This window comes from Dermacentor albipictus, chromosome 7, assembly GCF_038994185.2.
Source record: "Dermacentor albipictus isolate Rhodes 1998 colony chromosome 7, USDA_Dalb.pri_finalv2, whole genome shotgun sequence".
Taxonomy (NCBI): Eukaryota; Metazoa; Arthropoda; class Arachnida; order Ixodida; family Ixodidae; genus Dermacentor; species Dermacentor albipictus.
In genome coordinates, this window is record NC_091827.1 from 11,120,833 (window position 1) to 11,143,743 (window position 22,911).

The following is a 22,911-nucleotide window of genomic DNA, read 5'->3' on the forward strand; positions in this document are numbered from 1 at the left end:
GCTTCCTCATTCAACCACTTGATCAAACTGAAGAAAAGGAACTCATGTTTATGCAACGTTTTTATTGCACTCTTGTATCTCGTAATGATGTGGAATACTGATGCAGATCTCATAATGAAAGCATGTTGGGCCCAAGCGTCGACAAAATGTGGAGAGTAAAAATGTGCATGTAATCATGACTAAATATATTCTGACGCTACGCTGTTTCAAGTGCGACAGTATTTAGCATCAGTGGTTGAGCACAAATGACTTACCATGGCAGAATGCTAAAGTAGTGCATCTATATAACTACAATGCAGAAACCAAAATTTTCATTTAACTGCTTCTAAGAAGCAAGTAACACCATGATTGCAGGTACATATAGGACTTCATGCGGTGCTCTCATCAGACTAGTCTCCTTCACCATTGATTATACGCACTTAATAATGAATGCACCGGGTCAAAGTTCCAGCCAGCACATCAAATATAAAGATGTAAATCATAGAGAACTAATTTATATACAATAACTAAGTCCTTTCTATTGCTTCGACTTGACTTCTAAGAACCATGTAATGCCAAAGAGCAGAGCAGCGGGCCGCATGATGCTCTCATCAAACAACATCTTCTTGGCTTCGGCTTTGGTTAGCTCGACCACATCGATCATTTCGCCTTGTTCTTCAACACCACCACCAGCAGTTTGCTTCATGTCGTCGGTCACTTCGACGTAAAACAGCTCCTGCTTTGCACCAAGGATCCCAACACCAGATCTGAAAGCAATACCAATAAATAAAGGGTTAGGATCCACAAATAAAATTTCTGCCTCATATGTTTAAAAATATTAGCATACTGGGTGCTTCATATAATTTGAACTAAGGTTTAAGAAAGCGAAAGGTACGCTTAGACCACTGATGCCCAGGCCTACTGCCCTAAGCCATCCCAAGTTACCTAGACTATTTTTTAGAGTGTGAAAGATAGCTAATTGCCTCGGCAAGTAGTGAAGCTTTTTTGCTATATTATGGGCTAAATTTCTTCGAAAACCAGAAAAAGGAACCCTGCAAAATATAATGCCTTAACAGGAACTTCAGTGGGCATTTCTGAGTACAATCTACAATGTTTACAATCAAACCTATGCTATTTAATAACTAAACTGGCTAAATAATCGTACCTAAAAATACTCGGAGCAAATTAAGACAGCTGTGAACAGTATGCTGTTGCCATGGAGGAAGCAAAATATACTAGTAGGGAGCATCACACCAAAATTTTAAAGCCCAATAATGAAAAGGCTTATGAGAAATAGGGCCCTTACCATGCAATAGACAAGTGGCGATTACTATCAATCGAGTGCACATGGAGTATAGAGGAGCGTAGAGCGGTAGACAAATACCAGTTGTGATAATGACATCACTAATAAGTCCTGTGAACCAAACGATGCCTTATAAGGTCCAGCGGTGATGAAGGGCCTACTTCCCAAGAGACAACCCACCGATTGGCCCAAAAAAAGGGAGGGGTGGCGTCAGATTATAGCTTGCCTAGGCTAGCTACCTAATGTCATGCTCCCTCCTAGTTTTTTTGTTCCTCCATGACTGTCAGTCTCAATCTCCTAAGAAAAAATGCTGCCATTACTGCTCACCGAAAGTGACACGACCTAGAACAGAACCAGTGCGGCCCCAAGGCATGACCTCCGAGATTAGGCAACATGCTGGAACTCGTGTTTTACCTGCTTACCATCAGGTGCAGATGTCGTCTGCTTATGTGCTATTTAATGGCTTCTAATAATGAAATTAGACAGCTATATACTAGCCCTGCAGCTTTGCCAAGATTGCTCCAAAAGATGTATGCACAGAGCCAATTTAGCCACAGTGAAATTTCACTGCACTTAGGCTTTACCAGTATTTTTTGTGCCGGTGCCACAAGTAGCAGCGACATTACAAAATGATTCAAGTGACATGGACCAACTAGTGGCACTGTCACCTTAAGGCATTTCTTGAATGTACAGTGCTATATGAATGTTGAGAGACACTGGCACCCACAAATCGGGCCAAATAGCACCAGTGCTAATAGGAGGTGGCTACCTGAATGATGTGACTCGCTGTATGCTGGTCAAGGGCACATTGTAACCGCACTCTTCCTTTATCTCTTCACGCATGGTTTCAGCAGACGACAGTTTCTCATTGTCAATGATGCCCGCACACAGCTCGAGTGTCAGACCCATCGTTCCTGGATACTTGGTCGTGTCAATGGGCTTGCCAGAAGCAACCTCATGTGTTGGAATCTGACCATAGTACACAGCTGGAAAAAGTGCAAGAATTTATTTGCAAGCACATTTCAGTGAGACAATGTATACTAATTTGAAAAATCACTCCTGCCTGTTGCAGTGAAGGAAAGGCAAAAGTTTTCCTAACACGTATTTGGGCACAGCTAAATACTTCACACAAGGTTCGCACATGGCAGCATGTTTTACTATCATCAGAAAGAATCAGGAATGCAAGAACAGCGCTAAAGACAAGGACAAAAACACATAAAAAGCCAACACGCAGCACTATAAGGCCAGGAACAAGCCGAAGGCTCATAGAAAGACGACGACATTGAAAGACGAACTAGCCAGTGCTTCCAAGTCAATACACAAAGACATAAAAGCAGTCAAAGATTATCACGAATTTTTTTGGAAGGAACAATACATCAAGGCACGATGAAGCTGGGAGTCTCTTAATGTCTTAATTAATGAGACAGCTATATATAATTACAATTCCAGCGGCTTAGGTCATATATATGTATACCGGAAAACTTAACTGCAGACATTATAATTTTCCCATTGCTTAGACCTTGCATAGAAACTCGGTTATTAAAGAAAGAACTATAACTACAACCCAGCATACTTCTGCTATGTACCTTCTCGATCAGTAGCAGACGACATTACATATGGTTTCAGTTTTCGGTGTCACAAGAAAGATGAGCAAATGCCTTTCTTGCAATTCCTTTTTAGCTTCGCACTGCACGCTGAGCAAGCAAGTGTCCATGGACAGCTAAGACTATGCAACTATGGACGAAAGACGACTATTTCCGGGAAACGATTGCGTCGTAGATTTTAATGATACTCACCGGGTCGGAACTGCCTGACGAATAGAAGGACATCCCTGCTTTTGTTGTAAATAACGGCCGACACGCTGAGGACGAAAGGAAACATTCACATCCCGTTAGACGTGTGTGTGTGTGGTCAAGCATAAATTTCGTCACGTGCCCAATCAAGCTAGGTACTAAAGCGAATCACGTGAGATATATATGTAAGGTGAAAATAAAGCAGATTGTTACACAAACCTGTCGTGACTCTTCATGAGGTCCCATATCCTTTGCTTCCCGTTCTGCGAATTAGAAGCACAGGGAACGAGAATAAACCAATTAGGAAATCATCACAGATACATGGCCACACATGCTTTACAAGGCTGGCGAGATCAGCTCACCTGCTTGAAAAGCAGCCGCGTAGGCTTGATGTACGCGGAATTCGTGAGTTCCGTAACTCGCACGTCGTCGATTTTATCCATGACTATCTCGGAAGTGGAAAAAGAACGTCTGCTCGCGGAATGGACGCTGGCGGGAACGCCCGAAACTATCAATTTGATGGACCGCGGCCAAGCTACAGACCGCCAGCATCGACCCCCGTTGATCATCGCCACCACGACGCACCACCGCTAGCTTAGTAAGGTTAATTTTAACAGTTGTTTATCACGAGAACGGTTAGTGAATGCGGAAAGGGACATGCATAAAAGTCCCATTATTTGCAATGAGGATCTAATTAATTTACGCAGCCATCATATTTATATTATAGGCACCACACACGATGAAACTACCAACCCGCCCCAGGTAGGGACACCTTGAACTAAAACGTCGTCCGCTGCCAAGATTCTGTTGTGCCATTCCGGCACAAGTGATTGATGCTCTGTGTTCTTTATTCTTGAACGATTAAACAAAAAAAGAGAGCAGACACAGACAGCATGCAGTTATAGCAATTGGGCAACGCCATTCAAACGGCAGTGATGCAAAGTAGACACTCCGTAACGACGAAAGCGTACGCGTTTCAATGTTTTTTTTTTTTAGTACACGGACTAGCGTACGTTATCGTGCGCGTCTTCTCAACGTCATTACACCATCTTAAATATTCAATTATGCCATACGTAATATCCTGAAGCCAGATATTCAACTCACTACTAACAAATGAAACTCGTGTCACAGTACAAAAATGCATGCAATTAGACTTTGCGCTAATTAAAGCGGAACGCTGATATATGTAGAGAAAGTTTTTACGCGGCGCAGCTCGCTGTAAATTATGCAGGCGTTAAACGTTGTAGAAGTATGACACCTAATTGAGACTTTGCCCGAACTATTACCCTTGTAACATCCGTTCGCTTGTTAAATACGACAAGCTCACGTAACCGTTTCAGGAGCAAACTAATTCTGTTGATTGAAAACTTACTTTCACCGGTTTTCTTGCATCTTCAATATCACAATAAGCGCACAGCTGTAGAACAGATTAAGAATTTTACATACTTTATGGAGTTTTGTCACAACCGTCAACCTTCCCACTTGTTTTACTGAAATATTTTGAATGCTATTCAAACTTGCAGCGCAATTCCAATCAGAAGTGTTTCAATATGTACGCAACACATTTTAAATATAATTACTTTTGTCACTGGTTTTGCTGTTGATGCACTATATTGGTGTACACAACCGTGTACACAGCACCTGAAAGCATTAATAAGTGTAATGGCACACAATACATACCTGCGTCCACAGACTGGGAAGTGTACTAAAAAAAAATGTAACAAAAATGTCACAGTCATGAAAATGACTGAACTTCTAATAAGAGAAAAAAAGAGAGAGAGAGACAAATCTTTTCCATAGAAATTTATTTACTATGATACATAACTCAAATGTTGCTAAGATTGCTAAGATAATATCGTCATTGTCTCTCAATCCTAACTACCAGTTAAGGTTGCAGAGCACTGCAGATCACAGACACAAAAACTCAAACAAGACTTCACAAATATCCCAAGTTACATTGTTTTGTTTTATTTCAATTGCTTTTACCAACAAGGCGAGATCAATGGTCCCGCAAAATATTCAGCAATATTTTGAGCATACAAACAGTTCTATGTACAGTGTACGAAAACAATAACAACTTACAGAGACATAATCCTACTCTCCTTTTAATGCTGTAGGGCCACAGCACAACCACTATATTCACAGGTATTCTGATACACAGGCTTTTGGCACATACGGCCTCAACACTTGCTACATTCTAAAAACTGTTAACAATACTACTGGCTTTTGTAGGTCAAAAACGCCACTGTCAACTTTATATCACATTTTGCATGATTAGAAAATGTTCAAACATAATGCCAACAATGGCCTACGGTTAACGTCAAAAGTGGAAGGACAAGTCATGTCAGTCGCAAACAAAACTTCATAAAAAAGGCTGATATGGGCTTGTGTGACCCTTGAAACATGTCATACTCAATGCCAACTTAGAAAACAGCTCCCAAGCTGGAAACTGGACAAGCATCATATGTGTGGCCTGAGGCAAGCTCTTCACAACAAGCTGTCATGAAAGAAACAGACATATATATATATATATATATATATATATATATATATATATATATATATATATATATATTAACATTCTACAATAAGGACTACCATACAGCACAGCAGACGACATGGTCGTCCTGAAATACCCATTCAAACGGCAGAAACATTACAAAAGTCAAGAATAGCTTTGGCACGGGTTTCAGATATCTTGAGTCGCTCTTGAATCTCCTCCACTGAACTAGGAAGAGAAAGGAAAAAAAAAGAAAGAAAGAAAGAAGCAGATGTGATATAAGAGATATGGCAGTATGTAAGAAGTTCATTCAACATTATCTAGCAGAAGATGTTTCCTAAACCCAAAGAGGAGCAAAAGACAGTGATACCATTCTTCCAAATGAGTGCATGTTTATGTTGTTTCAGAGTAAGTGCACTACCTGTATGTCAAGGGACGCAATACATCCCCTACTTGCAGCCACTAGATTTCAATAACTTACCAGTTTTTTGCTGAACACCATGAAGCATCCTATTTTGCTTTTCTTTCTTTTGAGTAATTGAGATTTGAAAATGTCACCTGGTATATCATGGTCAACTGGTCAAAAATATCATGGTAAACTAAAATATATCATGGTAAACTGGTCATGAAACTAAAACACATGCTTTTCTTCATGACAAGGCATAAATGCTTAACAGAACAATAAACATGCTTGTAAAAAGGATAGCTAACTTTTCTTAAAAGTAACAATTTAGAACATTCTACTACCTATAAGCTATTGACAGAGGAAATACCACATTTATAGAGGCAAACAAGTTAAATGGCATAAAGGCAAACTGGCAGGCTTGTGCAAGCTCAAGAAATTGTGACACAATTTTCAATGAAAGTGTTAGTGGAATTATGAACCCCTTGTGAACACACTTTAACAATGGCCAATGGCTGAGTGAAGAAATCAATGAGACTTCAATGATTTCCATAACACACCATATTTACTCGCATAATGCTTGCACACCCCTCATCGGCCATCCAAAATTAACATTTTTTTCCCCTTCGGTAATCATCGCATCTTCAAAAATTGCTGCAGTGACTGTTTTCTGGTTGTTCCATCTGGTTATGATGATCACGCATAGCAGCTGTGCCGAAGTTTCTACAATTTCCTTTCCAAACTTTTTTGGCCATAGCAGTACATAAAGCACATGCACTCAAGGTTCACCTAATCCAGTGACAAAAAATGCAGAAAGCGTGCGAAATGTAGACAATGCATGCAAAATTTCACCATGTAACCTAATAACTTTTAGAAATAGTAACTTTTAGCAATTACTTTAGCAAATAAAGGGCCTCTGCAGTATTGGCTTGTATAGAATCTGTGTTCTTCTTATAATGGTAAGTACTGTTCGGAAGTAATTTTTTTGAATTTACACAATAACTTGAACTTACAGTGACTGGTATGAAAACCCACATTTACAGCCACTAGAGCTTTTTATTATCACCTGGAACATTACCTTGGAAAATTTCTCAGTGTAACTATTGCAACCCCCAAGTTCGCATCAATTTTTCATGAAAAAATGTGAGCAATATGCAAGTAAATACGGTAATTAATACCCACACTGGTAATTATACCCACATATCACTCCGGACATTCCCTTCAGTTCTCATTGTGCTATGTTTTCTGGCTCCTCAGACAGCTACTGACATTCTAAATGGCCTTTTTGGCCATCGACACTTCTGGTGCCACAATTTATGATTTTGTGTGGTTGCAGTCGCATAACAACTTCAATTTGTTTAGAAGAGTTGCTAATTGGCCAAGTGGTACTGGTTCATAATTAACAACACCACCTTTCTCTGTCCCCGTTTATTTCTCCATCAATGAAATTCCATTGCAAAACTGACTCATTGCTGCTTCTCACCTTTTAACAAGACTGCGTACAGAGGGATATGTGGAGGTCAAGCTGATTGCAGTCGCCAAGCTGACTTTTGGGAATGCAAGGTAGAATTGCACCACCTGGAAATGATAGCAACATGTCACGCCCTGCTCGTGTGCGGTCAATTGGCAATGCGTTTACTAACGTGATTCTTGTGCTGAAGGCATTCGGGTGATGCAAGTGCCATGCCCTTCTGGCGTTCTTTTTTCGCAAGGGCAAGAACAAGTTCGGCCGTGTTTGCTGAAAGAAGTGAAACAAAAACGACACAATTCATTGAAAGAGCACGAAAGAGCACCAGTCTGCCCATGACGAGCCTAATTTATGAGATTGAAAAACCAATTGCTGTGACCGAACAGACAGTTCACATTCATGTCAGATGCAACTTGTTTATAACAAGGTTCAAGCATATTATTGTCTTTCACGTCACTGATATGTGAACCGTTCATTCTATCACGGCAATTACCTTTTTCAACTGCATCCGAAGGTGCATTTAAAACGAAAATACCTTCATTTTATGTGATATTCGATATAAGCTCATGTCAGCAAAAAACATTTTAGCTTTACTTCTTTTTATCCAATAATTTGTTATACCCGCATTTATTGTATCAATGTATGACTGTGAAGGAAATTTCCATATAGGGACTGCAGCCTTACAAGAAGCATACCAAAGCATTATTCAAAATCAAGCTTGTAATCGCCTTTCTGACTGTGTAACTCTGCTTTACACAGTAGCTAGGAGGAAATATGCATGAATATTTTAAGTTCCATCTTCAAACACCTACCTTGAGATCCTGAGAAGAACACCTTGGCATGTGTGGAGTTTAGGAACATCAACATGTTGTCAAAGTACTTCGTTCTCTTGCTAAAGCCATGGATGAAACAAAAGCAAAGAACAGAATCATTAAAGAAGGGGCAAGGATATCAAATGCGAAGGAGTGCAGATATGTGCCTCCCCTATTATCGTGTTGCATGAGATCAAATGAGCTTTATGAATTAAGCTTGATTTTTGATTGAATTTTCCAAACCTCAAAAGAAACATGTTCGAAAAATATAGCTTTTCAAAAATGAAGTGGCAACACATTCATCATCATCATCATCAGCCTGGTTACGCCCACTGCAGGGCAAAGGCCTCTCGTATACTTCTCCAACTACCCCAGCCGTGTACTAATTGTGGCCATGTTGTCTCTGCAAACTTCTTAATTTCATCCACCCACCTCACTTTCTGCCGTCCCCTGCTACGCTTCCCTTCCCTTGGAATCCAGTTCGTAACCCTTAATGACCATCGGTTATCTGCCCTCCTCATTACATGTCTTGCCCATGCCCCTTTATTTTTCTTGACTTCAACTAGGATGTCATTAACTCGTGTTTGCTCCCTCACCCAGTCTGCTCTTTTCTTATCCCCCCCTTAACGTTACACCCATCATTCTTCTTTCCATAGCTCGTTGCGTCGTCCTCAATTTAAGTAGAACCCTTTTCGTAAGCCTCCAGGTTTCTGCCCCGTACGTGAGTACTGGTAAGACGCAGCTGTTATACACTTTTCACTTGAGTGATAATGGCAACCTGCTGTTCATGATCTGAGAATGCCTGCCAAACGCACCCCAGCCCATTCTTATTCTTCTGATTATTTCAGTCTCATGATCCGGATCTGCGGTCACTACCTGCCCTAAGCAGATGTATTCCCTTACCACTTCCAGTGCCTCGCTACCTATCGTAAACTGCTGTTCTCTTCCGAGACTGTTAAACATTACTTTAGTTTTCTGCAGATTAACTTTAAGACCCGCCCTTCTGCTTTGCCTCTCCAGGTCAGTGAGCATGCATTGCAATTGGTCTCCTGAGTTACTAAGCAAGGCAATATCATCAGCGAATCGCAAGTTGCTAAGGTATTCTTCATCAACTTTTATCCCCAATTCTTCCCACTCCCGGTCTCTGAATACTTCCTGTAAACATGCTGTGAATAGCATTGGAGAGATCGTATCTCCCTGTCTGACGCCTTTCTTTATTGGGATTTTGTTGCTTTCTTTGTGGAGGATTACGGTGGCTGTGGAACCGCTATAGATATCTTCCAGTATCTTTACATACGGCTCATCTACACCCATTAGCAAAGCTGAAAGATCCAAATGAGAACATTCACTTAAAAAAGACATGCCTTGAGGTACAGTATTTATAGTTGTTACAAAACAACAGAAATCTAGCAGTGACCATAGGCTGGTAGGTGCACCTTCAGAAATGTGTGCATTTGGGCTGGCTAATTCATGACTTGAGTGGAAACAGTGCAAAGTAACAGGACATGAGAAAAGGACAGACAATCACCTGTCCTTTTCTCACGTCCTGTCATGTTGCACTGTTCCTACTCAAGATGTAGCTGGTTAATTTCTTTGATTATTAAGGACCCTGCTTAACTATAATTCCACATTTGAATGAATAAGATTGTGCAGGCATGCTCTTGTGAACTGGAATCGGCAATATCAACACAATGTACATTTGATTTTGTTTTGTCTTTTTCTGCCGCAACATCTTATTTCTATATGTGATGTTGAACACATTGTCAGTACAAGATTTCTTCACGCATACGCAGCGATAGCCATAGAAAGTTAGGTGGTAGATATTTCATGACTACTACCTATGTGCTTAATGCACACACAAGCATATAAACATATGAGCGAGGTTGAATCTTGTATGCACATTGAGCACTGTTTGATCCGCACCGATGGCACCGGCTGTTGGAATCTCAGCGCGGCCACCAGCTGTTGGAACCTCAGTGCTGACGCCCGTTATTGCAACTGGGTCGCAAGCCCCAAGGGTAGCGTTGGCCTGGCGGCCTGGGGCACACTGGAAGCATCCGAAGGTCCCAGCAAAGCATGAGGCGACTGCTAACAGAACAACTTGTTTATTCTAGCATCGCAAAGAGCGGGCGGTCAGGTCGACCGAAGTAGAGAGACGGGAGAGCACGTTACTCAACAGAAGAAATCGGAGCCTCTCTCCTGGCGTCCGGGGGCAGCTGCTCTTATACTCTTGGGGTCGCGGGCAAGAAGGAAGGTCACGAGATGACACCACGTGACAGCGGCGACGGACGGACTGAGAGACATGTTGGAACAAGGAGGTGACGCATCAGACGGGCCGGCGCCGGTCAGACCTCCTCGCTTCACACTGGGGGAGCTCCTCTCCCCGGCTGCCGCGCTTTGACAAGCGTGGGCACACACACACACACACGCACACACAAAGACACGTGGCACTGAACATGCCGGGACGCGCTCGGCGGGGCGCGCTCGCGGCCGCTCCGAACGGGCCAAAATGTCCGCCGCTTGGAACGAAGCTCCGGCGTACGTTGCATCCGCGCTGGCTTTACCGCGCGTCGTAGGCGAAACGTAACAGACCGCCCCGCCGGGGGAGGGAGATCCCGATGGTCAGGGGACTGCATCCGCTGTCCGGAGGGATGTCGCTCGATGATGCTCATAACCGAAGTCGGTCGTCCCTCGGCGTTTCTTGAGCGCAGCGCACCGAGAAGGCCTCGTTCTCACGTTCAGGTTCGCAGAGGACACTGCAAAGTGACTTCGGGAGAGTTCTCATTTTTCTCTCGTGCCCAGCAAGCGTTAGAACTACGCCGAAACTCAGCCGCTCAGTCAGCAAGCACGGCACAACCCTCACTAAGCCATGCCAGGCTCTTTCCCCTTTTATACTACTGCCTAGTTCCTTACAGTAGTCTAGCAGCACTCAGAACGCGTCCACAAATCGGAAAATTGCACTAGAACACATCATCACTGTGAAACACTACACAAAAGCAATATGTTAAAAATCCTGCCTTAGGAAGAAAAACATCAATAACAAACAATTTTGAGGCTGATTCCCACGTTAGGGGCTTCGACTTAAGCCATCGGCGTTACCGTTGAGACTCCCCTTTTTGTAACGCACCTCAAAGGAATATTGTTGCAAAGCGAGGCTCCAGCGCAGGAGGCGGCCATTTTTGGGAGAGATGGTCTGCAGCCATTGGAGAGGGCAGTGATCCGTCTCAATGATAAACCTCGAGCCGGCTAGGTAGCATGACAATTTCTGAACGGCCCACACGAGACACGCACACTCTTTCTCGGTGGCGCTGTACGCCTGCTCACGACTGGTCAGCTTACGACTAGCATACAGGACGGGGTGTTCTACTTCTCCATTTTCCCGTTGGCACAGTACAACGCCCATGCCTCGCTCACTAGCATCGCACTGAACAACGAACCCTTTGGTGTAGTCGGGCGATCGTAGCACAGGCTGGCTTGTTAGGGCGCTCTTTAGGGCGTTAAAAGCTCTTTCCTTGGTCTCGTCCCAGACGACTGTTTGCGGCTCTGTCTTTCTTAGAGCATCCGTCAGGGGAGCCGCGATATCAGAGTACCTGGGGATGTACCTCTGATAGTAGCCGGCGACACCTAAGAACGACCGAATATCGGTCTTCGTGCGCGGTTGCGGAAAGTCTCGCACAGCGGCCACCTTTATTTCAGAGGGGCGGCGACGACCCCGACCAATCACGTGACCAAGGTAGACAACCTCGGCCTGTGCTAACTGGCACTTAGGAGCCTTGACTGTCAAGCCCGCTTCGCGCAGGCGGGTTAGCACTGCCCGCAAGTGTGCCATATGCTGAGACCAGGATGCGGAGAATATCGCTACGTCGTCTAAATACGGTAAAGCGAATTCTTGCTGTCCCCGCAACACCTTATCCATGAGGCTTGAAAAACAGTATGGCGCGTTCTTCAAACCAAAACTCAACACTTTAGGACGGAATGTTCCCATTGGTGAAATGAACGCCGCATACCTACTAGCCTCTTCTGTAAGTGGAACCTGCCAATAACCCCTGACAAGATCTAGGGTGGAAATAAACTGAGCGCTACTAACTTTCTCAAGGCGCTCCTCGATGTTAGGGATCGGATAAATTTGATCCTTAGTTATAGAATTTAGCCTGCGGTAGTCGACACAAGGACGAGGTTCCTTGCCCGGTACCTCAACTAAAATCAAAGGGGAGGTATAATCACTCTCACCCGCCTCAATAACACCGAGCTGTAGCATCTTCTTTACCTCAGCCTCCATAATATCGTGCTGGCGGGGTGACACCCGGTACGCCTTGGATCGTACTGGCTCTGGGGAGGTAAGTTCTATATCATGGGTGAGGACAGAAGTCCTACCAGGCCTCTCAGAGAACTGACCTTGAAACTCTTGTAAGAGCTGGCGCAGTTCGGTTTTCTGCTCAGGCGACAGCGGTGCTTTACTGATTAAGTCACTAATGACTTGATCGGTGTCTTCCCTGTTCGTCACTGAGCCTAGTCCCGGAAGCTCGACCGGAAGCTCTTCGGGAGCGTTTACCATCATACACACTACTGCTTCCCGTTGCTTATAGGGTTTGAGCAGATTACAGTGGTAAACTTGCTGTGCTTTCCGTTTTCCTGGCAGACTCACCACGTAGTTAACGTCCGACAGTTTTTGAACAATTTGTGCTGGGCCCTCCCACTGCACGTCGAGTTTGTTTTTTAGCGATGTGCGCAATATCATGACCTCATCGCCCACCTCAAAACGACGGGCCCTGGCTGTCCGATCATAATAAACTTTGGCCTTCTGCTGGGCCTTTGCCATTGCTTCACCTGACAACTCCTGTGCCCTTCTTAAGCGTTCGAGGAGCTTAAGCACGTACTCCACCACGACTGGGTCGTCGCCCCTGCCTTCCCACGATTCTCGAAGCATGCGAAGCGGAGACCGAAGCGAGCGACCGTACACCAGCTCAGCTGGCGTAAACCCCGTAGCCGCATGCGGCGCGGTCCGTAATGCAAACATCGCCCCAGGCAGACACAGCTCCCAGTCAGTTTGATGTTCAAAACACAATGCTCTCAACACGCGCTTCATGACGGAGTGGAGCTTCTCAACGGAATTCGACTGGGGGTGGTGCACTGAGCTGTGTAACAGCTTTACCCCGCACCTTTCGAGAAAGGCTGTCGTCAAAGCGCTAGTAAACACTGTGCCCTGATCTGATTGGATTTCCGCAGGAAAACCAACTCGCGCAAATATGGACAGTAGTGCATTGACTATCTCAACTGAGCTGAGTTCTTTAAGCGGCACTGCTTCAGGGAACTTTGTCGCTGGGCAGATCACAGTCAAAATGTGTCTGTACCCCGTGGCTGTTACCGGCAGAGGTCCCACTGTATCAATAACGAGCCGCCTAAAAGGCTCCGTAATGATAGGTACCAACTTCAACGGCGCCCTCGATTTGTCCCCTGGTTTGCCCACCCGCTGACAGGTGTCGCATGTCTTCACAAAGTGGTCTGCGTCCCGAAAACACCCTGGCCAATAGTACTCTTGCAAGAGACGGTCCTTAGTTTTCTTAACTCCTAGGTGTCCGGACCACGAACCCCCATGCGACAAGCGCAACAGATCCTGACGATAGCACTGAGGCACGATCAGCTGATTGAACTCCACTCCCCTGCGGTCTACATACTTCCGGTACAGGACCCCACCTCTTTCCACAAAGCGAGCATTTTTCTTGGCGATACCTTCCTTGACAATGCAGCGTATGTTTTCTAGGCTGCCATCCTTCTTTTGCTCGGCTATCAAAGCCGACCGGCTGACTTTTAGCAACCTATTAAGTCCGTCTGACGTAGGCGCGATGAGCAAATCTGCAGATAGCTCTTCTAACTTTCCCGCATCGGGAATTTCCTCTCCAGTATCTGGTGCCTTTAACGCTACAGGCTCAATTTTATTCAGTTCGGGCGTGCTCTGAATATCAGCTTGCTGCGCCTCTGACCCTTTCTCATCGTTCGACAACGTCGGCCCCGCAACTACCGCCTTTGCAGCGAGCTCCCGAACCTTCGATCTGGTTAAGGCCTGAACGCTAGCCTCACCAAACAAAAGCCCCTTCTCGCGCAGGAGGTGATCGGACCTGTTCGAAAATAGGTACGGGTACTGGGGGGGCAGCATAGATGACACTGCCGCCTCCGTCTCAAGTGCTCCGAAAGGTCCTTCAATAAGCACTTTTGCTACGGGCAGACACACGCTATGAGCTTCCACGGCTTGCTTGATCCATGCGCACTCGCCCGTGAACATATCGGGTTCTACGTAAGAAGGGTGAACTACATCCATCGTAGCTGCGGAATCGCGAAGCACTCGGCACTCCTTCCCGTTCACGAGGAGGTCTCGCATGTAAGGCTCGAGAAGCTTCATGTTCTCGTCAGTGCTGCATAATGACAAAAACACTACTTTTGCTTTTGTTTCCGGACACTGCGCCGAAAAGTGACCCGGCTTCTGGCACGTATAACACACGCGCGCTTGCCTCGTCTCGAACCGCTTTCTGCGTTCGGCTTCGGCTGCCGCCGTCTCCTTACGTTCGGTCGGACTGCTTTCACTCGCATCCGCAGTACGTGTGTCCCCCTTTGCTCTCATGGGCGTGAACTTCGGCCTCTCGAACTTAGAGCCAAATTCACCCTTTTGACCGTCCTTAGCTCCGCGAGCCCGACGCGTCACAAACTCTTCGGCTAGCTCAGCGGCTCTAGCCACCGTACTAACGTCTGGCCTATCCAAGACCCAGTACCGCACGTTCTCAGGTAACCGACTATAAAACTGTTCCAGCCCGAAACACTGCAGAACTTTCTCGTGGTCACCAAACGCTTTCTCTTCTTTGAGCCACTCCTGCATGTTTGACATAAGCCTGTAGGCAAACTCTGTATACGACTCACTTTTGCCTTTTTCATTTTCTCGAAACTTCCGACGGAACGCCTCCGCTGACAGCCTGTACTTTTTTAGCAGACTCGATTTCACTTTGTCGAAATCCTCTGCCTCCTCTCTCTCCAAGCGAGCGACTACGTCGGCCGCCTCGCCGGGTAACAAAGTGAGCAAGCGCTGTGGCCACGTTTCCCGAGAGAACCCCTGCTTCTCGCACGTTCGCTCAAAGTTAACCAGGAACAAACCAATGTCCTCTCCAAGCTTAAACGGCCGCATCAGGTCAGTCATTTTAAACAATACTCGTTCTCCTGCACCGTGTGCCTGACTTCCATTACGAGCGCGTTCCATCTCTAACTCGAGACGTTTCATTTCCAAAGCGTGTTGACGGTCGCGCTCTCTTTCTTTCTCTTGTTGCTCTCGCTCTTTTTCTTTCTCTTGTTGCTCTCGTTCTATCTGTTTCTCTTGTTGCTCTCGTTCTATCTGTTCTTTACGTTCACGTTCCTGTCTTTTTGCCGTCTCCCTCTCCTCAATGGTCTCAAGGCATTCCGACAGCTCGTCATCCTCAGCTCCTAACTCAAGAATAGCCCTTAGCAGTTCTGGTTTTCTGAGTTTGTCTGAGACATCCAGACCCAACTCTCTTGCAAGCTCCAACAATTTCGGTTTGCGCAACGACTTCAAATCCATGGCTGCACTGAATGCTGCTTTCTCTACTGCCTACTATTGTCTTGCCGCAACTAACCCGGCAGCAACGACAACCACAATTACCAGCTCTGTTTCTGACACTAACAAAAGCCTGGCAAAACTCAGAAGAAGAAAGTCCCGCACTCACCAAACCTCGCAGCCAAGATTTCAGCGCAGTCGTTCCGCTGCAGGCAACCAGTCATCACACAGGGCTCGTTGCACTGCTCCCGGATGGTCGTTGTGCTGCTCAGCATACAGTCAACCGCATATCTTCGCTGCTGGCCTCCGTTGTCGCGATCTCACCGCTGGCAACCAGATGTTTGATCCGCACCGATGGCACCGGCTGTTGGAATCTCAGCGCGGCCACCAGCTGTTGGAACCTCAGTGCTGACGCCCGTTATTGCAACTGGGTCGCAAGCCCCAAGGGTAGCGTTGGCCTGGCGGCCTGGGGCACACTGGAAGCATCCGAAGGTCCCAGCAAAGCATGAGGCGACTGCTAACAGAACAACTTGTTTATTCTAGCATCGCAAAGAGCGGGCGGTCAGGTCGACCGAAGTAGAGAGACGGGAGAGCACGTTACTCAACAGAAGAAATCGGAGCCTCTCTCCTGGCGTCCGGGGGCAGCTGCTCTTATACTCTTGGGGTCGCGGGCAAGAAGGAAGGTCACGAGATGACACCACGTGACAGCGGCGACGGACGGACTGAGAGACATGTTGGAACAAGGAGGTGACGCATCAGACGGGCCGGCGCCGGTCAGACCTCCTCGCTTCACACTGGGGGAGCTCCTCTCCCCGGCTGCCGCGCTTTGACAAGCGTGGGCACACACACACACACACGCACACACAAAGACACGTGGCACTGAACATGCCGGGACGCGCTCGGCGGGGCGCGCTCGCGGCCGCTCCGAACGGGCCAAAATGTCCGCCGCTTGGAACGAAGCTCCGGCGTACGTTGCATCCGCGCTGGCTTTACCGCGCGTCGTAGGCGAAACGTAACAGCACATAAAATGCAACTTCACTTGAAAGCCTCTACATTGAGGGCCACATCAAGAAGGGTGAAGTGTGGCTGGACTTCGTAATGGGAACAATACTTTAAACAGTACTATTTTGCCTAAAACATCAAAAATTGACACAACAGCAAGACGGACAAATGGATTGGAGGAAGTGTCAAGCTCGTTGAATGGCTTGTTGCTCATGAACATAAGATGTTTCATGTCTTGAACAGGACCATCAGCTGCAGCTTCCGTGTGTGTCAACTTCAGCAAGACAAAGTACAGTCACTATCCACTGATTCGATGCTGGCCAAATGTAAAAAATTAGTTCTAATGAAAAAATTTGCACAGGTCCAATGTCTGTGCTGAAAACACGAGAATGTGAAGCTATCGAGATGTTTGCCTGATGTTGTCGCCCGACGTTTTTTGCTGCATAGAGCTGATGTTCTCTTTCGGCTTTCCACTTCTTCAGAGGTCTGCCTAGGCATCTCTGGTGATCTCGTCTCACCACCATTCGGATTTTTACCACATGATTTTCCGTGAACACTTCCACGTGAGCACGTTGCTTGGTGTGATTGATGCATCAATGCTTGAGTCTATTGTGTTTGACTTAAGTGTTCTGCACAGCGTATGCATTGTTTACGCTGTGCTTGAGAAGCGCCAGACTACCACCAAGTACACCAGGTATAGTATCTAAAGAAAGCTCCATTTTAACAATGTTTACAGAGGAAAGTATACACTCTGACTTTTAAATGTGGCTGAATCGAGAAGAAAGCTGAAATAAACAATCCGAATTAAACTGAAGTTGTCTGTAGAGACAAACTGCAGCCACCTCTTTCCAGCCTAACAAAACTAGGATTCCAAAAAAACCAAGAGTGTGAAAAAACAGAAACTTTAAGACAGAGCTAAACATCACAGTGCTCTCCCCAGGAGTGGCAGTGTTTAGTTCCGTCTCTGTGTATCATGCTTTTAGTTATAGCAATGCAGTACCAACAAGCTCAAGCATTCACTCTTCGGACTACTCATTCTTTTCAATCAATCAATCAATCAATCAATCAATCAATCAATCAATCAATCAATCAATCAATCAATCAATCAATCAATGGAAACACTTCAAGAAAGTGTAATTGTAAATTATACATTCATTTTTTTCCCACTTAATTGCCACAGCAACACTAATGGCCCAAGTTCAGGATGACTCTCCATGGACAACAGTGCTATAGAAAGTGGCAAGCTCACAATGGTCGCTCGCCAGGCTTGACCCGTTGTGGCCTCTCGAGAATGATGCACGGCCGATCATAGAGCTCAAACAGATGCCTCACTTCAGCCACAAGGCGTGAGTTGTTCTGGGGATTGCCGAAGTCAGCCAAGGCCTTGCGCAACACGCAGCACCTACGGCCCACCACAAGACTTCCGACCAAGAGGGAGAAGACCTCCACTCGTACATTTTTGGAGGCACGCAGCGCGGACACAAGTGCCTGTAGGAAAAAACAAGTGGACAGAATGTTGCTTTAATAAAAGCGCCAGGTATACGTTACTTTTCCAGCTCAACCAATTGGTAGTTTGTGCTAAAATTTCTCACAGAGTTGGCATAGTGTGATGCAGAGGCAAGAAAGGGACCAACAGACGGAGTAGAACACTGTGAGATATAAGTTAAAGAAACAGGGATAAAGTGCCTCACAAAGGCTGGGCAACGTTTCGAGAGGTGGCCAGCATTTCTGAAGCACTTTATCCCTGTTTATGTAACTTCTATCCTACATAGTATGATGCATGCTGTTTAAAATACTATGCTGGTTGCATTACTTGCCTGTTTCGTCCAGAATAAACCAAAAGTACGCCTCATTTGCAGTGATGTCTGACAAAGCATGTCATTTCATTGCAATGGGACGATGGCACTACCTGTCACTGTTATGGTGAAACAGGCTGCCTGCTGTGCTTTGTTATAACTGTGAGAGATGATGCCACTGTTTCATTTCAGCAAAATTAATTCTTTTTTTTTTGGCATTGCCTGAGACAATCTGTACGTCTGATTTATTCTGGACAAATAGGCAAGTAACGGCCCAAAACATGGCGTTAAACTGCATGCACTGCAAGATGCTAGCCAGCTCGTTCCTCAGCTATTGCTGTCACTGCTTTAAAAATTGGATGAAATTGTAAAATTTTGTGACAGTGCATGGATCAATATTGTACACTATATAAGGACTGAAGATTCCGAGTGTTGTCATACCAAAGCAACTATAAGAGTAGGAGGGTTTAAAATTGAGCTTGTTTGTGCATCTTGAAACTTATTTGGAGGAGCGCTAAACAACGAGAAAAAGAAAGACAACATGAGAGTGCACAAAGGCGACAAAACTGCGCCTTTGTGTTGTCTTTCCTTGTTCCATCATTCAGCGCTTCTTCAAACAACTTATGAGAGTAGGTTTGTATTGTAATTAACATGGGGTCAATCGAAACCTTAACAGGAGCATGAAGAATGCTATGCTTACCGTTCCTGATGCTATCTCTCTGGTGTCCACTATAATCGTGATGGTGTTGTCAATATGAACCTAGAAAAAGAATTAAGCATTACATTCCCTTTAAAACACAACAATATAAATGGCGAAATCGATCTATATTAGTACAAGCAAGTTATGTGCCAAATCAAAAAGTCCTCTCAACTTCTTTTGCAAGATGTACCTACACCGTAGCCCAAATTCAAGCACCCTCCCAGCATGCTTCTACAAATCTTGAAACTACGACAGCATAACCAGAATTAAAAAGTGCTTATTAGACTAAGTCTAAGACAAGAATCTTTTAAGGGTATCAGTGATTAAACAAATAGATACCTATTTTTTGTAATCTTCGTAAATAATTTGAGGCTCCAAATAAATTTTCTGTTGCCAGCAGTTGGCAAGTTTAGTTTTTTGTCTTTTGAGGGAAACATTTTCATTTAACTCAGTTCAGTTGTTGTTCAACCGCATTTACACATTTCACAAATATCTGATCAGGGATTGAAGATAGCATGTTAGCTGAACAGGAGTTATCTCCAAGAGTGTTTGCTGTTTGGCTAGTTAGTACGTGGTACGTATTTAGAACGGAAACAGTGCACGGATGGGACAAGAAAGAGAGACAGACGAAGTGCGCCTTTTCAGTGTTTCCGTTCTAAATGCATGAGTCATTGTTACGGCACACTTCACTTGTGCCGTTTTCAGCCAGTTGCAGTCAAACAGCATCATCGAAGCATACCTGTGCTTCTACAGGTGGCTGGCAGACAGCGTCTGTTGAGGGACTTGTCTTGTCCAGCAGACTTGCCATGTGCATCCTGCGAAATTCCTCCTGCCGGATCTTTTGAAGGCGCAGTCGCTCTTCCCTTGACAACACTCTAGAGACTCCTGACGTGGATGTTGAGTTGGCCATCTGGCTTCCTGGAAGGTCAGCTAGCGCGCAGCCCGATATCTCAGATGCAGTGGTGGCACACCTAGAACCTTCCAAAGCTGGCTTGGCAAACTGCTTGCCCTGGTGTTTGCTCCTGACAGGACTGTCAATGGTATCTTTCTGGCTTTTCATGTCAAAATTTGTGCGGCACGACTCCTCTTCACTGGCGGAAGATATTTGAATTCTCCGTTTGCGCTGCCTCGTCTTCACCCGACTACGCACAGGCGATTCTTCTTCCAGCTGTACCCAGAAAAACAAGACAAATATGACAATTGTGCGAACATTAACAGAGTGTCATAACACAATGCATGATCCTGGCTGATGGCATTTGGTGAAGTTTCCAACGTTAGTGCCCCACGACTTTGAGCTGATGTTCAAAATTTTGACTAGATAAAAGTTTATTGTTCTTCATCGTATGCACACAAACGGGCGCACATACTTTATGAAGCGTCAGGTGGTCCCAAAGTAGAAACTGAGTTTGTGCAAAGCATAAGCTGATGCCAGTTTTTCTATGTACTGCTTTCCATCATTATGCTGAGCATTTGCAATACATGTAAAAAAGAAAAAAAGAACAATAGAGGCTAACCTGCAAGCATACTTATCAAACTGGTGCTGCTTTTCTTGCATATATGCACTCCTCCCATTCTATTGCAATATGTGTTAACCGAAGTTAGTTGAGCTGCTTACAGGATCTCAGTGAAGATTAACCATTAACTGGCTGGCACATGTTTTGCAGTCACATTAACATAAGTACACCTGACAGTGTCAGCAGGTTAAACCAAGTCGGCAATTACAACCAGCACAACTGTATCACACAATTTGCAACTGATCTATAACACATGAGAACCTCCAAGCCGCAGACATAGTGTACATAGTGTGCAGATCCCTGTGGGCCACAGTACAGCATGTTGGCTGGTGAAAGGATGGTCGACCAAATGGCTTAAGCGAGGTAAAGGGGAAACAAAGTTTTTGTAACAAGGGAGCGGTGCAGAAATGTGATGAAAACGCGGTTTCCCTGCAGCGATGAACAACCAATAAGCCCAACTCAAAACAGAATAATGTCTATACAAGATTGCCTTATGGCTCACTGCATGCTTTAGAACTCTGTTACGGACTACTAATCATCATAACTAAGCAAACAAGAGGAACAGGGATAAGATGTTACCTTCTCAGATGCTGAGGAACTCAGCTGATGCAAGGCCGAGGAGTCATCACTACCTACGCAGAAGCTATCTTGAACATAGTCAGCTTCATCTTCAGACACTGCTTGCGAAAACACCTCAGAGTATCGAACATGATTTGCATGACCTATTTTAAACTTGGCAGTATTAACTGGGCTACGAACTGTCTGAAGGTAGAGGGTCTTGTTTGGCACTGAAATTAAAAAAACAAGGAAAGAAGTCCCACTATGAGTTAGTCGGCACATTTTAGACTGGAATCGTCGAGTGTGTGTGTATGTGTGGCTACTTTACCACTCACATTTTGCTCTGGCTCACAGAGATGAAATTCCAGATGTACAGCAATCTGCTTAAGGGGAAAAGTGTTTCACTCAATTACTTAACACCTATGGTGAAACCAGCTACATATGGTTTCTAATACATTGGGTTTCCACAATTTTAATACAGTCAAAGCTCGATATGACAAACTATTGCATATAATGAGTAAGTCTAAAGCATTTCGAATCAGCGTGTAAAAAATACATGCTTATGATGAATATAAAATAAAATGAAGGTATTTTTGTGTCGGACATGACTTCGTTATAGAGAGATTTGGCAGTACAGCGGAATGTGGCATTGAACATCCTTGTATAAAGAACATGAAGTTCTCCTAACACAAAGGCCAGGTAGTGTTCCAAACTCATACGACAGCAGCAAAGCAGCTCTCACTTAGATCAAAATAGGTCTGGAACTCAACACACTACAGAAAGAGTCACAGTTCGGCTGGAACAACAAACTGTTACCAATCTGAACATCCTGTAACCCTTTATCTAAATTTCGTTGTGTGCTTGTTCCTAGAAGACAGTTCCTTTAGTCAGATGGCCAACAGCTTCAACCTACACACCCCTCCTCCTTTAAGAGGACACTAAAGAAAGACACCAAGTTCAGTTTATACTGATAAAGTATTCTTTTAAAACTCTATTTTAATCACTGTCATGGTAATAGGTAGATTATTTAAGAGAAAATAAAGGGTAAAGTTCTATTATCTTCACTTCACAGCGAAATCTCAGGGCCGGTAAGTCATACTGGCGTCAAGAATTTCAGAGTATTTCTTTATTTATTTTTTATTTTCCGGCACTTGGGTCGTTGTGGCTGAGTAAAATATTTTTGAAACTGGCTAAGTCTAGACTTTGGCACCTCTGGAATAGAATGTAGTTCACTTCTACCAATAAAGAAATGACTTAGGCCCGAGCAGACACTTTCAGTATCCACGATATCCCGAGGAGTCTGTGCAGGAACTTCAAAATATGTACACCAAGGTTTCAGTTAGCTGTTTCTGCCACCAGTCTTTCATTTTTCCATCTTTTCTGGCTTACCAAGTCTGACATTTTGGGATCCACTGGAGTATAATGTTCAAATAACTTGTAAAACCCTTGCACTTGCTATGTGCCGTTCTTTTACGTGTTAGAAGCATGTCGCAGAGTTCATTTTTTTTAAACTTTGAAAAGGTTTATC

At 44.8% G+C, this 22,911-nt stretch overlaps 2 protein-coding genes across 2 annotated transcripts in view; both read right to left on the reverse strand.

Moving 5' to 3' along the window:
- Nucleotides 1-42: 42 nt before the first annotated feature.
- LOC135904385 (uridine diphosphate glucose pyrophosphatase NUDT14-like) lies at nt 43-3,740 on the reverse strand. The gene is made up of 5 exons (XM_065435114.2): nt 3,438-3,740; nt 3,295-3,338; nt 3,079-3,143; nt 2,052-2,268; nt 43-746 (listed from the first exon to the last, which is right to left on the reverse strand). The coding sequence occupies exons 1-5, from the start codon at nt 3,642-3,644 to the stop codon at nt 518-520; spliced, it is 762 nt and encodes a 253-aa protein (XP_065291186.2). The 5' UTR covers nt 3,645-3,740; the 3' UTR covers nt 43-517.
- Nucleotides 3,741-5,636: 1,896 nt separating this feature from the next.
- Fancm (FA complementation group M) overlaps nt 5,637-22,911 on the reverse strand; it is a 48,658-nt gene continuing 31,383 nt past the window's right edge. Inside the window, exons 20-27 of the mRNA XM_065435112.2 lie at nt 21,405-21,613; nt 20,051-20,479; nt 19,312-19,371; nt 18,065-18,303; nt 8,259-8,338; nt 7,622-7,716; nt 7,462-7,556; nt 5,637-5,803 (exon numbers count right to left, since the gene is read on the reverse strand). Coding sequence (XP_065291184.2) covers nt 5,716-5,803; nt 7,462-7,556; nt 7,622-7,716; nt 8,259-8,338; nt 18,065-18,303; nt 19,312-19,371; nt 20,051-20,479; nt 21,405-21,613 — 1,295 coding nt within the window. The 3' untranslated portion in view covers nt 5,637-5,715. The remainder of the gene's footprint in view (nt 5,804-7,461; nt 7,557-7,621; nt 7,717-8,258; nt 8,339-18,064; nt 18,304-19,311; nt 19,372-20,050; nt 20,480-21,404; nt 21,614-22,911) is intronic.

Bases quoted from the DNA above. Each gene is read 5' to 3' on its own strand.
- LOC135904385 (XM_065435114.2), bottom strand. From the start codon at position 3,644: ATGATCAACGGGGGTCGATGCTGGCGGTCTGTAGCTTGGCCGCGGTCC. The intron at 3,144-3,294 runs GTTTGTGTAACA...TTTCGTCCTCAG, and splicing joins CTCATGAAGAGTCACGACAG to CGTGTCGGCCGTTATTTACA. The intron at 747-2,051 runs GTAGCCACCTCC...TATTGCTTTCAG, and splicing joins CAGCGAGTCACATCATTCAG to ATCTGGTGTTGGGATCCTTG.